This window comes from Tauraco erythrolophus, chromosome 3 (genome assembly GCF_009769465.1).
Source record: "Tauraco erythrolophus isolate bTauEry1 chromosome 3, bTauEry1.pri, whole genome shotgun sequence".
NCBI lineage: Eukaryota > Metazoa > Chordata > Aves > Musophagiformes > Musophagidae > Tauraco > Tauraco erythrolophus.
This window is the reverse complement of record NC_141467.1, coordinates 52021290-52034943: the sequence shown is the minus strand read 5'-3', so window position 1 is coordinate 52034943 and position 13654 is coordinate 52021290. Positions and strand designations below refer to the sequence as shown.

General features: G+C 36.4%; 1 protein-coding gene across 2 annotated transcripts in view; it reads right to left on the bottom strand.

The window, feature by feature from the left end:
* The window catches only part of MIB1 (MIB E3 ubiquitin protein ligase 1), an 83779-nt gene that overhangs the window by 59797 nt on the left and 10328 nt on the right, over positions 1-13654 (bottom strand). For both annotated transcript variants that reach the window (XM_086608607.1, XM_086608608.1), the window contains exons 2-5: positions 13315-13486; positions 10479-10608; positions 8566-8670; positions 433-499 (exon numbers count right to left, since the gene is read on the bottom strand). In XM_086608607.1, the coding sequence (XP_086464733.1) occupies positions 433-499; positions 8566-8670; positions 10479-10608; positions 13315-13486 (474 nt within the window). The remainder of the gene's footprint in view (positions 1-432; positions 500-8565; positions 8671-10478; positions 10609-13314; positions 13487-13654) is intronic.

The following is a 13654-nucleotide window of genomic DNA, read 5'->3' as shown; positions in this document are numbered from 1 at the left end:
GCTGATATGGAAAACCTCAACCAAGATTTCGCAACATATACTAGAATTAGTATTAGATAACAGGTTAAGTTATGTGTTTGAATGACTCCTGTTTCTGGCCATATACACGCTACTTCACTGAACATCTCTGAATATTTCAGACACTCTTACAAGAATGCACAGCTATGTTTGGCTGTTTAGAAATACAGTGCACAAGACGTGACAATTTATTACTTAGTCAACATTCAACAGCTCCCTTGCCATGCGCTTGGCACACTGATAGCAAATTCATGTAGAAGAGCATTACCATTTATGAATAATGCATAGAAGTGCTACCATTTACATGTCACTAGTGAGGACAGTCCTTTTAGATTACTTTTAAAATGGAAAGCAAAATCCAGACTAATTATAATTAACACACACCAATATAAACTTACTTCATCTTCAACTCACCTAACACAGGACAATGGTCCCTGTAGAAAGAGCCTCCTTTTGCATCTTGGACACATTTTAGGTCAGACTACGGAGAGAGATTGAGATAACTTTAGTCCTCACTGACTGAGTCTCCAGTTTAACCTAAGTCAGTGAAACTACAAATGAAATAAACTCAATTAAGAAAGGCTAAAAATTATGTATACACAAAAAACATGCCCCATGAACTCATTACCAGTGTGTATAAACCCAAATACTTTCCAGTCTATCAGCCTTGACATTCTCAAGATTTTAATTCATTTACAATAGAAAAGGCTATAAAAGATGAGATATTTTTAACTCAAAGAAAGATACTAAAATAGCACAAAGCTCCTTTGCATTGTTCTATAAAGGTATCTTTCCTTTTAAAAAAAAGTCTGGGAACTTCAGGAGGGAAAGAAAAAAAATAAAAATATCTGCAGACAGTGCTTGAGGTCACAGCCTTTCCTGTATTGATCATTTAATGCCTGCCAGTGCTACGCCCTCTTCCCAACCATTCTTGACAAATACATGTTTAACTTACAAGAAGAAAACCTGGCACGCAAATGCGACAAAATGAAGAATTTCCAATTAATATATAGAACACAAGGACATTACCTTTTAAAAAAAAAAAACAAAACAACAAAACAAACAACAAATAACACTATGCTGAGCTAAACATGATTTTTCAAAAGAGATAATTTCTAAATCTCATTCTCCAGAAAGACTGTTTCATATTATCTGAGAAACAGAATTTTTAAGTGTGATAACCAACTCTCATTCGTAAAGCCAGCAGAGTTCCTATAATTCTCCTTTCCTCTAGTTTTTTCCCGGTGTAGCCCTTAGAGCAAAACGGCTACCATCTGCCATTGCTCCTTATGGAACAATTCTCACTAAACAAAGGGTGCTTTGTGTGCATGATGAGTTGAGAAGGAGATAGGAAACGGTTTGCAGAATATTCTGTGGGATGAGGGAGGAAATAGAGGATGGGTGGTGGTTACCATATAATTCACTAGAAGGAAACGAATACTTTAACAATTATTCTTCCCATACCCAAGACTTATTGACAGACTCTGCTCCTGCAAAAGAATTAAAAAAGAACTCTCTCAAGTCTTCCAAATCATCAAGGCACTGACAGGACAAGGGACAATGACCTTAAACTGAAAGAGGGGAGATTTAGATTAGATATAAGGAAAAAATTCTTCACTCTGAGGATAGTGAGGCACTGGAACAGGTTGCCTAGAGAAGTTGTGGATGCCCCATCCCTGGAAGTGTTCAAGGCCAGGCCGGATGAGGCTTTGAGCAACCTCATCTGGTGAAAGGTGTCCCTGCCCATGGCAGGGGGGTTGGAACTAGATGATCTTTGAGGTCCGTTCCAACTCTAACCATTCTATGATTCTATTCTATGAAACACAATACTACCCCTCAGTGACATGTAACTGCTAAGCAGTCAGAAACAATACAAGATTCAGTGTATCTCCTGATCTACAAAGAATGTACCGCCACTTGTTGAAAAAGTGACGAAACCGGCCTGATTAAAATAACGAGATCTACCCTCTTTTCAAATCCGATGAGAAATCAAAGTGTGTTCAGCCCCGCAGCAGCAGGCCTGCGGCAAAGTGCTGCCACCCAGCGGGCAGGTGCTCGGCTCAACTCGGCCTATGACAAAGGGGCTGCGCTGGCCATCCCAGCTGGCAAGCTGATGAATTCCCCCGGATCACCAGGGATTTAATGTGCCCGGGAGCACTCGGTCTCACCCACTGAATACAAACTCTTCGTGTCATGCAACTACCAGCTGTCTGCACAGGAGTCAAGAAGGGGTATATATGCAAGAGCTGTTTTCACATTCTTCAAAGCACTAAGAAAAGAGTGCGAGAGGGTCCTAAATGGTTCTGCTCCCAGCAGTGGTTCTGCTCCCAGCCAGGCAAAATCTGGGTGAAAGATCCCTTGAGTTACAGCAAGTGTTAATGTACAAAGCAGACTGATGACTAAAAGCTAGCAGAAGAAATAAAATATTCAGTAAAAGGCTAATTACCATCTTGCAGCAGAAATTAACAGGAAACAGGCCAAGATACCTTAAATTTTACAGGAAAAAAAGACCCAGAAATCTACAAATCTGTTCTCTTTTTTTTTACCCTGCCTTTACCATGCCCTACATAGTTTATTTCTGGAGTATAATGATATACTTGGTTGTAAAACTAAGTGGCAGCTTGACGCTGAACTTCAGCTTCACATCTGTCTTCCTTTCTTTTACATGGTGAAGTTAATGTCAGATCACTAAGGAGTAAAACAAGAATGTGACCTAAGTATCACAGAAAAGCTAAGTAACATGTTTATTGTGTCTTCACAAGCGTTCACCAAAAAAAAAAAACCCAAAAAAAAACAAGGACTCAAAATGCATAGAAAGACATTTTGCAAAAAGTACTACTAACAAAAGTAGTATCAACACAATAAAAGCCTGCAACTGTCTTAAAAAACATAATCAAACCCCCAAAAAAGATCCTGAAGCTTTAAGACAGGAAACTGTACTTAGTTTCATGGTACTTCAGTACCATGAAAGCTGGGTAAGCAACTGCAATTCTACTTTTACCACCCAGCTACTATATTTCTCACAAAAGGAAAACAAGCTGTCTTCTGTCCAAGTAGTTTAAGTAAAAAACAGGGGTGGGTCACCCTCCCCTGGGGACTGCGTGGCAAGAGGCGCCCCTAGTGAGGACAGAGCACAAACACACCCAAACTCCAGCCACACAGGCTGCCAGTGCATCCCTGCTGCTCTGTGCTCCAGAGAACTGCACCAAGATTTTTTACAAGTTTTATGAGTCTCCCCGAGTCTTGTAAATGGACTGAAATAGCAGGTTGTTTGGAGATGAGATGGACAAGTGCAAAAGGGAACTTACCAAAACACAAGGGATGTTAAAACACAAGTTTTAGACTCATGATGACGCCGTGCACAGAAAAAGAAGAAACAACTGTGAAGCTCGGTGTAAATACATGGTGGAGACAAACGTGCAAAGATGAAAACAAAACATAAGCTTTTGTACGCTAACTTGATGGAGGAATTCAGTGAACCCTGAAGAGGATTCTTTCAAGAAACAGAAAAACAAGCTATAGATGTTGTGGAACTTGTGGGTAGTTTGAGAGCAGATGGAAGCCCCAGTTAAGCAGGAAATCATTATAACAAAACCTCAAGGAACAGCACAAGCACAAAACATAGCACAGCAGGCCTTTCAGATCCATAGTAACAGCTGATGCACACAAGCAGCAGGTAATAATGTTTTTTGCCTATGCTGGAAAATTTGGACTTCCAGCATCTACCTTCTGACTCATTGAAAAACTCTTTGAATTCCAGCCGTAAGTGACTGGATCACGTAAAGATCATGATCTGCCCAGCCAAATGGGCAATACAGAAAACATGAGTTTACTTTGACTTCCAATTATACCATTGGAAAAACAGCAGCAATTTCATCATCATAAAAACTTCAGGGAACGAAAAAATGTACATTACAGCAATGTCAGCAGTGTTGACAGATGGTATAAAAGCACCCTGACCTTGAAGAGGAAAACAATGCTGAAGGAGCAGCTGCCTACTGGAACAACTTTTAAGTTATTCCAACGCATCTAGAATGCCATCCACCAAACTAGGGAGAGGAGTCTACAGACTTGATAAGGAAACTAGGTGCGCTGCTAAGGAAAAGGAGAATGTTTGACCCAGATGCACTGAAATAGCATCTAACGCCAGCAGTAAATACCAGAGAGAAATTAATACTGATCTTACAGATACACCAGCAGGAACGGTGCCAGAGCTGCAGGTGTTTGACGTAGCAATGAATATACCCTTTAAAGGTCATTTTAAGTCTTTAAACTCACAAGAGCTTTTGGCAAGGAAATAAGCAAGTTCATAAGTTTGCCTTACAGGGTAAATGCAGAAAGCTCAGTGCATGCTGCTCTGCCACCTTAAGACAAGGGACTGGATAAATCCATAAGTTCTAGCTGAAGGTTTATAAGAAATGCTGTACTTCAAATTTAATGAATTCAAATAATTCTTAGTTTCAAGCAGCTGAGAAAAGTGAAAACAATAAAAGCAGAAAGTAGAAGATGGTAGAGAAAGTGACTTGGGCAACCTGGTGTAGTGGAGTGTGTCCCTGCCCATGGCAGGGGGTTGGAACTAGATGATCTTTGAGGTCCCTTCCAACTCTAATCATTCTATGATTCTATGAAATGATAAAGAGGCGTAAGGTATAGAAACAATAGCAACAGCTTCTTACAGAAGAAATCAGACTTCGGGCAAATCCTGAGTGAACAGTTTGTAACCTTACTGTCTATTCATTATAGGCACTTATGAAAACTTCGTGTGTGTTAACTTTTTTGTTATTATTTTAAGGAGGATCATTTTAAAGTCTTCTTTATGTGTCAGTACTGTAAAGAACAAAATTGGAAAAAGATCAGTAACTACATTTCTGCTTAACAGCAATATGTTTCTAAGCAACTCAGCTATGGAGAGATGAAAAACTTGGCTTGGTTGAGGCTACAGAAGAAATGTAGAGAAATAAGACTTATGTAAACAAGAAGTGAAACAAAGTCTGCTGACAAATGCAAATAAATGATAACAAGGTATAACAAGGTATACATAAATATCTCCTTCCTCTCTGGATTCCAAAACCAACTAACCACCTAACTTTGACTACATTGTGAGTAATGTAACAAGAAACACCTGTTGCATGTGTACAGGTGGCCAAAACCACATTTCTGTGTTTTAAATCAGTTTTCATTAGCACCTAGAGGCAACAGAAGGACACTAAACTAACAAAATAATGAAAATTCTTGTTGCTCCTGCCTAAACCCCTCATTTTGAACACACTAGGGACAAGATAAAGGGCTAGAGAGCTGAAGATCTGACTTATATTGCAGATCTGACAGTTGTAACTGCATCAGAAAACATATTTCTATATATTTTATAACACTCACCTGCAATGCCTAGTATGCCATGGCATTTACTTTGGTTTTATTAAAAAAAAAAGGTGTTAATAAGTAATTCTTAAAATCCTCTAGAGTAATTTCAAGGATTACCTTCAAGGGTAACCCAAATAAATGTTGACGAACAAACATTTTATCAATCAGGACAAGAAAGTTTAAAGACACAAGGGCAAAAAATCCTCTCAATTTCCCTTACGCATACAACTACTCAGGAATCTGTGGAAAAAAGTACACAAACACAGATGGCTTACAGATTACTGTGACAATGACAGATGATAACTACAGTTGCTTCTTTCAGAGGCTACACAGACAAAAAGGAAGATCCTCCATAATGAAAAACAAGAGGACAAGGTTAATTACAGCAAAAAAGGGAGGAGCAAAGAAATCTGGTAGCACAAAACCAATTCCTAAATAATCAAACTGATTTAGGGCATTCCTGCTGATGGAACTATTTTCTAAAGTTTTATATTATTAAGTAGTAGAATACAATGCTTACTGAAAACCAATGGAAGCTACAGCTTTACATCCTCAGCTGTATGATATGAAGAAATAAGAACTAGAAACAAGCCCAAAAAGCTAAATCACAATCTTCTCATTAACTCTGATTCTATATAGAGTATCTTTTTATTGCAAAAGGCTATAGTCACACATTTCTAAAGAAGGTAACATAGATTACCTTGGTCTGGCTCTAGAATCTGAATACATACAGATATGAAATGCAAGCAGTGTCAACAATCATACCAGCAAAGAGTATTTTATTCCTACTATGAATGTAGCAAACATGTTATTCAATTTAAGAGCATCATAAAAAACAGATTTCCATTTGGGAACTTGTGGCCTGTGGCAGCAGAAACTCCCGGATTTAAATGCCAGGCTTCACAAAGAAAGGCAAGATGCACCTCTCAACCACTTCATATGTAAACACAGCGACAGCAAACTCAAAAACTCTATGGATATGACCACAAATAAATGCAAGTTTTCAGCCAGCACCTGCTGCCCTACCAGCCAACATCTCTCCCTAGGAAAATCTGGCAGGCCAGATAGATTAATTTTGAGGACCAGATGCAGCCTGTCAGCTAACAAACAAGCAACCCTGACTTACAATAATAAGCTGTGTTTCTTTAATCAGCTCCATTTGTCTCTCAGTCAAGTGCTATTCATTTGCAAGTAGGGGTCTCTTCCCAGCTGTATTTACATGGGCACACACTGAGTATTGTTGATTCCATATTCTCTGGACACTCTTATCCAATTTCTAAGTCCCAAGACAAGCTTTCCCCAACTTTATATGAACTTTCTATTAGTCAGTTTTACATAACGGCACATAAATAGTAGTAAATAATCACAGTTAATTGTACACTTAGCAAGCAATTAATGTTACGATATTTAGCTTTACAGTCAAATGACTATTTGTCACAGATATCCAAGAATCCATATCCTCTGAAGCAAAAATTGCATTTGATAAAAGTATCTGGCAAAGATAAAATTATTGTAGGAATGAATTACAATCAGGTAAACACTAAATATAAAGCCTCTAATTATCTTTTTTACACATATGTATGTACATATATTATTTATATATTATCCTATATATACACATAACAGATATGTAGTTTCACAAACATTTTAACAGTTCTTTGTTAATTAAGTGAACAAATATTTCTATTTGTACAAATCTTGTGGGAAGGTCACCCTTACCCATACAAATTTACAGTTGCAGTAGTTAATCAAGTATTCTAGAAATATTTAACACTTCCTTATGTGGCAATAGTTTGGCAACAGAATATAGTTGATTTACAAATAATAAATATATTTTTATTATTAAGGGGATAACTATTTCAGAACAGAGTATAACTTATCTTAAATGTTATTTTTTAGGAGGCCAAAATGAATCCTCAGTGATTCCACAGCACTCCTACTACGCAGTGCACAAATTTTAACACAGTATCTGAAATCACAACCACCACAAAAAAAAAATCAGTTCATTTATCTCATTCTATCTAGAATTTTTAGTTGTGGTCCTTTCCATGCATCACAATCAAACATAAGGGAGAAGGTCCCAACAATTGGTTTAATAATATTATACTACGTAATACTCCATATAACTTTCTTTTCCTTTTGCCAGTATATAAGGAATTTTCTTTAGAACTGGGGAGGGGGAAGAACATGAAGGATGTAATTCAATACTGACTTGTATTTTATCCTTAGCATCTTCATGCATCAGAAAAGCTGACCTGCACTAAAGATGTTTACCCTTTTTAAATCTCACACCAAAATACGTATTTACTGCAAATGTGGTATTTAATTTTTTTTTATTATAAAAATAAACTTTATTTCAAGTGAGGCTATAAGGCAAAATATCTTACTTTCAAAAAAGTAGACTAGTCATCATTTAACATTTTATCACTATACACATCTGACACGATGACACTTCAATGTTAAGTTAACATGGTTTTCTTCTGCAGTATCAAACAAAAATCATGCAAAGAAAATGCTAATTAAGATGTTATAAGCAGCTGATAATCAAAGTAACCTTTCCCTGACCCACATTAGGATAAGAAAACCCAGCAACAGAAGGCACTTGGGCTAGAGTCTGACCCATTTTCTCTCTAGAGCTGTAGAAGTAGCTGTAGAAGCTATGAAGTGAAAAAGAAAAATTTAGTGCTAAAGCAAATTAAGGTTGTAACTTAATTCAACACCTTTCCATTGACAAAAAAAATTGCTCTCAAGAGGATTCTGACTGTTACCAGTAATTTAAAAACTGCAAATCTTGCAGTAATCGCACCAAAATTTGAAGTGAACTGAAGAGTTCAGGAGTTAAAGAGATAAGGTCTTCAGAAAGTTCACGACTAAGCTTTTTCTTTTCTGAATTCTGATTTAAGTACAATAGTAGCACAGTACGATAATCATGTACATGATGTAAATATTTACTATAGTCTGGCAGAAACCAGCTCTTAACATTAAGTCATTCATATTTTATAAATTCCCTGATCAGACTTTCTTCCTAATACATATGCATGATTCATACAGCTGTATTCACAATGACCTGACTAACAGCATGCAAACTGACAAAGGATATTACAAAAGCAGGATAATAAAGCACAAATTATTCCTACTACCCTTCCCCCACCATGCATTTTACCCTTTGTGTTCTTTCATACTTACCATGCCCTCAAAGCCAACTCTGTAAAGGTTTTTAGCACCATTGTCCCAAAGAACATATGCTGCGCTATGTGGACTTGACGCACTCCAATCTTGGATTTCAGTTACCTATTCAGTTTTAAAAATAAGAAAATTGTTTCTAGGACAAAGACTTAAAAGCACAATTTGAACTTAAAATCTTATTTATCCCTTCAGAAAAATTCAAGATATAGCAGTTTTACTGAATTTAATAAAATTTATTCTGAACCTGTTTTCTCCTTGACGCAAGTGTTCCCATAAGATGGCAGCCTGAATATATACTTTGTAGGCCTAATTTTTTTTTTTATATATTTGGTAGGTAATCTAACTATATATAAGTAGAGAATGAAATCTGAACTGCAAGATTTTATTTTATGATGCTTTGACATGCTCTTGCTAGAAGTAGCATGTAACTAAGAAAAACAGGATGAAAACTATTTTAATTGCTTCAATTTGTCCGGTTTAACCTGCATTAGCCTGGTGGCAGTGCACTATGTTAGGAAATAAAGTTTTATTTTCAGAGCCAATCTGTTTAACAACAGTACAAGAGAAGGCGAGTGAAAAGGACCGCCCCTGACATTTTAGAATTTGGTGCATGGCCTCATGATTTCAGAAAATACTTCCGTTATTCAGAAAAACAAATTTCTAGAATTGGTCTTCATTCTTATTTGTATTTATTTAAAAGTAATTTCTACTACCTACCATCTGCTTTTCGTTGTTAAAAGTATTTACATGCATTTATACATATTTTCAGCTTGCAAATAATCCCACAAATTCTAGTACATAAAGCAGACAATGCAGGATGAGACTCTTATTTTGCAAAGTTTCAGAGATTTCAAAATATCTTGTCAAATTCACAGCAAGGGGTAAATAATCAAGACGAAAAAAGCTGCATCTGAGTATCCCTTACTTTAAGAGACTTTTTAAGAGACTTACATGTATTATTTCCTCCTAATAAAATACAAAATGAAATCTCCAAAAGTCCTAAAGCTTCCATAAATGTCTAGGATATGAAATAAGTTAAATATCTTTTTTAGGAACTTTTCAGTTCCTTTTAAATGCTGCTTAAGTGTACTAAAAATAAATGCAACAAAACACAACAGTTCATCAAGACTTAAGAGCATCCAACTCTCCTTCTAGAACATCTTCTATTTGGTGATACAAGTCATAGTATATTATACACTCCCTGCTGTATGTTCATACTTACAACAAATCTTAATTAGTTCTCAAGGTAAACATAAGTTGTAAATGGAAAATTTGCAAAGGTTATAATTAAAAACATATAATTCTACACAATTTTCAATAAATCCAAATATTTTTATTATACAACTACATAGAAAACACTCATAATATCCTAAGCCAGTAATGTAATACCCACATCACTTGCAAAGTTTTTAATTAAACTCGAAAAATCCTTATAACTATTAGATGAAAAACAAAAACCTAGGATGCAAGCACTGAAAACCAAAAGCAAGAGAAACACAAGAGTGCTGACCCACAAGCAGTAAGACTACAGAATGGAGCAACGACTAGAAAGGGCTATTCTTGAACTCTGTTTTTATACCAGCTCTCTAGAAATGCTGAAATATGCCCAAGATCTTAATGTTGCTACAAGCCAGTCTTAAACAGTACAGCCAAGACAAGAATTCAGTAGTTTTAATTTTGTGCTGGTATTGTAAAAATATAAGTTTTAATTTTAAAGAACTGGTCATAATACAGATCCCCTCCCCTCCTCTTTCTAAATTCTTGAGCATTATAGAATAAGATTAAAAAATGTCCAGCAAATTAAAATAGTACCTTTTATGATGGTATTTTTACTCAACAGCTAGAAAGTCACTGAGGCCATTACTTGAGCATGCAGAAACGCATCTGCTTATTTAAACCAGTTTTATTTTTACCTTTCCTCTACGTCCATTGCCACCATCTTGATCTTCCCATTGCCAGTCAACTCCTCGCACCACCCTGGCACCTGCAAAGATTCCTCTTGCTGTAATTTTCTTTGATTTACGGCGAGACTCCAACAATACCCTGAAGTTATTAAAAGAAGAACCCGCAAATGTCAAGACAATAAAGAAAGTCCAAAATGAATCTTTGGAAACAGAAAGGAAGGAGACCATCTTGAAACAAAAGTAATGCCACAAACCCAGATTTCAGTGCATGAATCACACTCATTCAATTCTCAACACAAACAGCAGCCCACAAGACAAAAAAACCCATGATCTTCCTAAATCTAATTTATTATATGTTTATAATTAGTTTTTAATTCTAATGATGATTTCTTCTCAAAGCTTTCTACTACCAGCAATAATCTTGTAAATATTTACATATAGATCTGCACTCATATTATAAAAATCATTACAGAAACATAGAGTCATATAAACACATTTCTGTTTCTCTTAGGTACACCCTAGGCCAATATTAATGTCCCAGAATTGCTCTGCTATTTTCATTTAGAATTACGCTTTTTAGTAGAAGAGCTACATCGCTTTCCTCTCCATGTCTCAGTTTTTTGCGTACTTATAGCATTTCTTGGCAAATTTAATTTAATACATCATCCATTTTTTCAGTCATAATGTCGTTTTTCTAAAGCAAGCCTCTTCTTTACCTCTGACTTCAACAGAATGGAAGTAGATAAGCCCAAACAGAACAGTCCATGAATATTTCACTTACAAATAGAAACAGAGATAAACCTTTTCCTGCCTGTTCAGCCATCTCACAGCCACCAGTTTGCATGCAACCAGATTTCTTACTTCATACTGCCGAAGAAAAGTATTTTTCAGCTGAAATTCTGAATGTTTCCTGACCTCTTCAGAAGTGTATCACCCTCTTGCTAAACTTTTAACATCCAGCAGATGGCGGAGAAGGAAAACGTTAAACTTAGAATTCATGCAAAGAGCCCATGAAAATACTAGCCGTTTTTATCTAACACAAAAGAGTGACAGAAAACACAAAAATACGTTGTTCATGGCAGCATCTTAGAAAGATCTCTACACCTACAAAACCGAGACAAAACCCAGCATACATTACTTTGGTATGCTGCCCATATGATACCCCAGACTCAAGAGCTTATGCTTTCCTTCACCTAAATGTTCTTAGATGCCTTTTGCCGTTTTTCATATGAGATATATCCCTCAAACTCAACAGCACTGCTTTGCCCTTTTCTGCTCTCTCAAACAGTTAACTAAATCAATTTTTCTCAGCTAAGCTTGATCAAATAGGAACAGCTCCTCCACAGATGAAGCTGCCTTCTGGATACGAGTTGCAAAACAGAGCTCAATGGGAGTAAACAAAGATAGGGACAAAGTGACAAGATGCAAAAGATTTCCTGCATACAATCTATCTCCAAAACTAAAACTTATACTTTATACACCGTAACAGACCACTGAAAACTACAAACAAAACTTCAGCTAAAAAAAAAAAAAATATAGAAGAAAAAAAGTCTGGCAAGCATTCTCAAAAGCAATGAGATTTTTTAAAAAGAAATAGATAGAAAAACAGATTTGTATTTTGTTATCTATTGATTACACTAAACCAGCCCTTTCTACTCTTGGATCCAACTTCTAAGTCTTGTTCTGCATTAAACATTTTGAATGAGACACTAAGCTTAAGATATCTATTTGATACCTGGTGGCACGAATCTCAAAAAAAGAAGTTAATTTTTGATTAAGCCATTGACCTAGGCATTTGAGCCATAGTTAAACTTCAAGGCAAATGTTTGAGAAGATAAACACGGGCCCTACAAGACAAAATACGAAAACTCTGTTTGTGTGCTCCAACCACTTCCCTTAACTGTAAAAGCACATCACTGAATTACAACACGTTTGTAAATCTTACTTCTCAAAGAGGAGGAAATAAATGTTGTCTTACACACATCACATTTAACCGAGTATCATAGCTAATCAAAAAGCTTCCAATGATTTAATGAAAGAACATTCTGGAAAGTTATCACAGAGGCGATGCCACAGCATACAGCCTTTACACAATGCTTTACTGTAGCTCTCCAAGTATTTAGTTAACAGGCAAATATCACTGTTCTCACTGAACTGGTAAATAAATCATGACAGAGAGGCTTTGGATTCAGACAAGTTATTTGAAGTCAAGAACACAAGAACAGCTATGCAAGAACACACTGAATGCCAATTTTGTTCAGAGTTCTTCACTGAGAGACAATAATAGATGCTTAAGAAAAGAACAGGAAAACCAAGGCAAGTGTAGAATGACCCTTCAGAGCATCTTTTCTCTGCTTTCTGTCGTGAGCAGTTTAAGCAGTTCAAACGTTTTGTTTCCAGATCATTGTTTTTCATAGCCCACAAGGAGGGTATTTTCCCCTCAATCTGTCTACACCATTTTTGAACCTAATTGAACTTTCACATTCAGGAATTCATTGACAAATCATTTTGCGGTTATACATTGTGTAAAGATAATTGCCTTTGTTTTAAAGCTGCTATATGATAACACAAGAACTAGGAAGACTGCAATGAGGTTAAAAGAAACTGAATAATCATATCCTAATGTTTTTCCCTACTCTATTCTTCCTAAAATTTCAATGTTTTCCAAGCTCCAGAGATCTGTCCTAGCTACCCTCCCTCACAAAGAGGCAGAACTAGTAACAGAATCTACACCTCAAGCCACTATCTTAGCTAATCTAAGTTTCAGTAACCAAATCTACGCTTTAAAAGTTTACCACAATTAATTGTTCCTACTCAACTTCATGGGGAAAAAATTACATTTTACCTCTCACTTCCTGGTGTGGTAATTCTGTAAAAGCGATGTCTCAAGTGATGTTTGTCCCCATGATAGCAAACGGTGCACAAGTCATAATTTGTGCATTCAGCACATTTCCATCGGATACCAATGATGGGCTGCTGCCGACAAGTATCACACATAGTCCCATCATGCTTGATACCTGTGGGGAGAAAAAGAAAAGACCAACAACTTTGCTATATCACTACATGCATTTCTGCTGCTCACCATTACAATTTGAAACCATATACGAAAAAGTTAACAATAAAGAGACTGTTAGTGATACCTTATTAGCCTATACGGCTGAGGGGAAAAAGACAATAGACTTTGC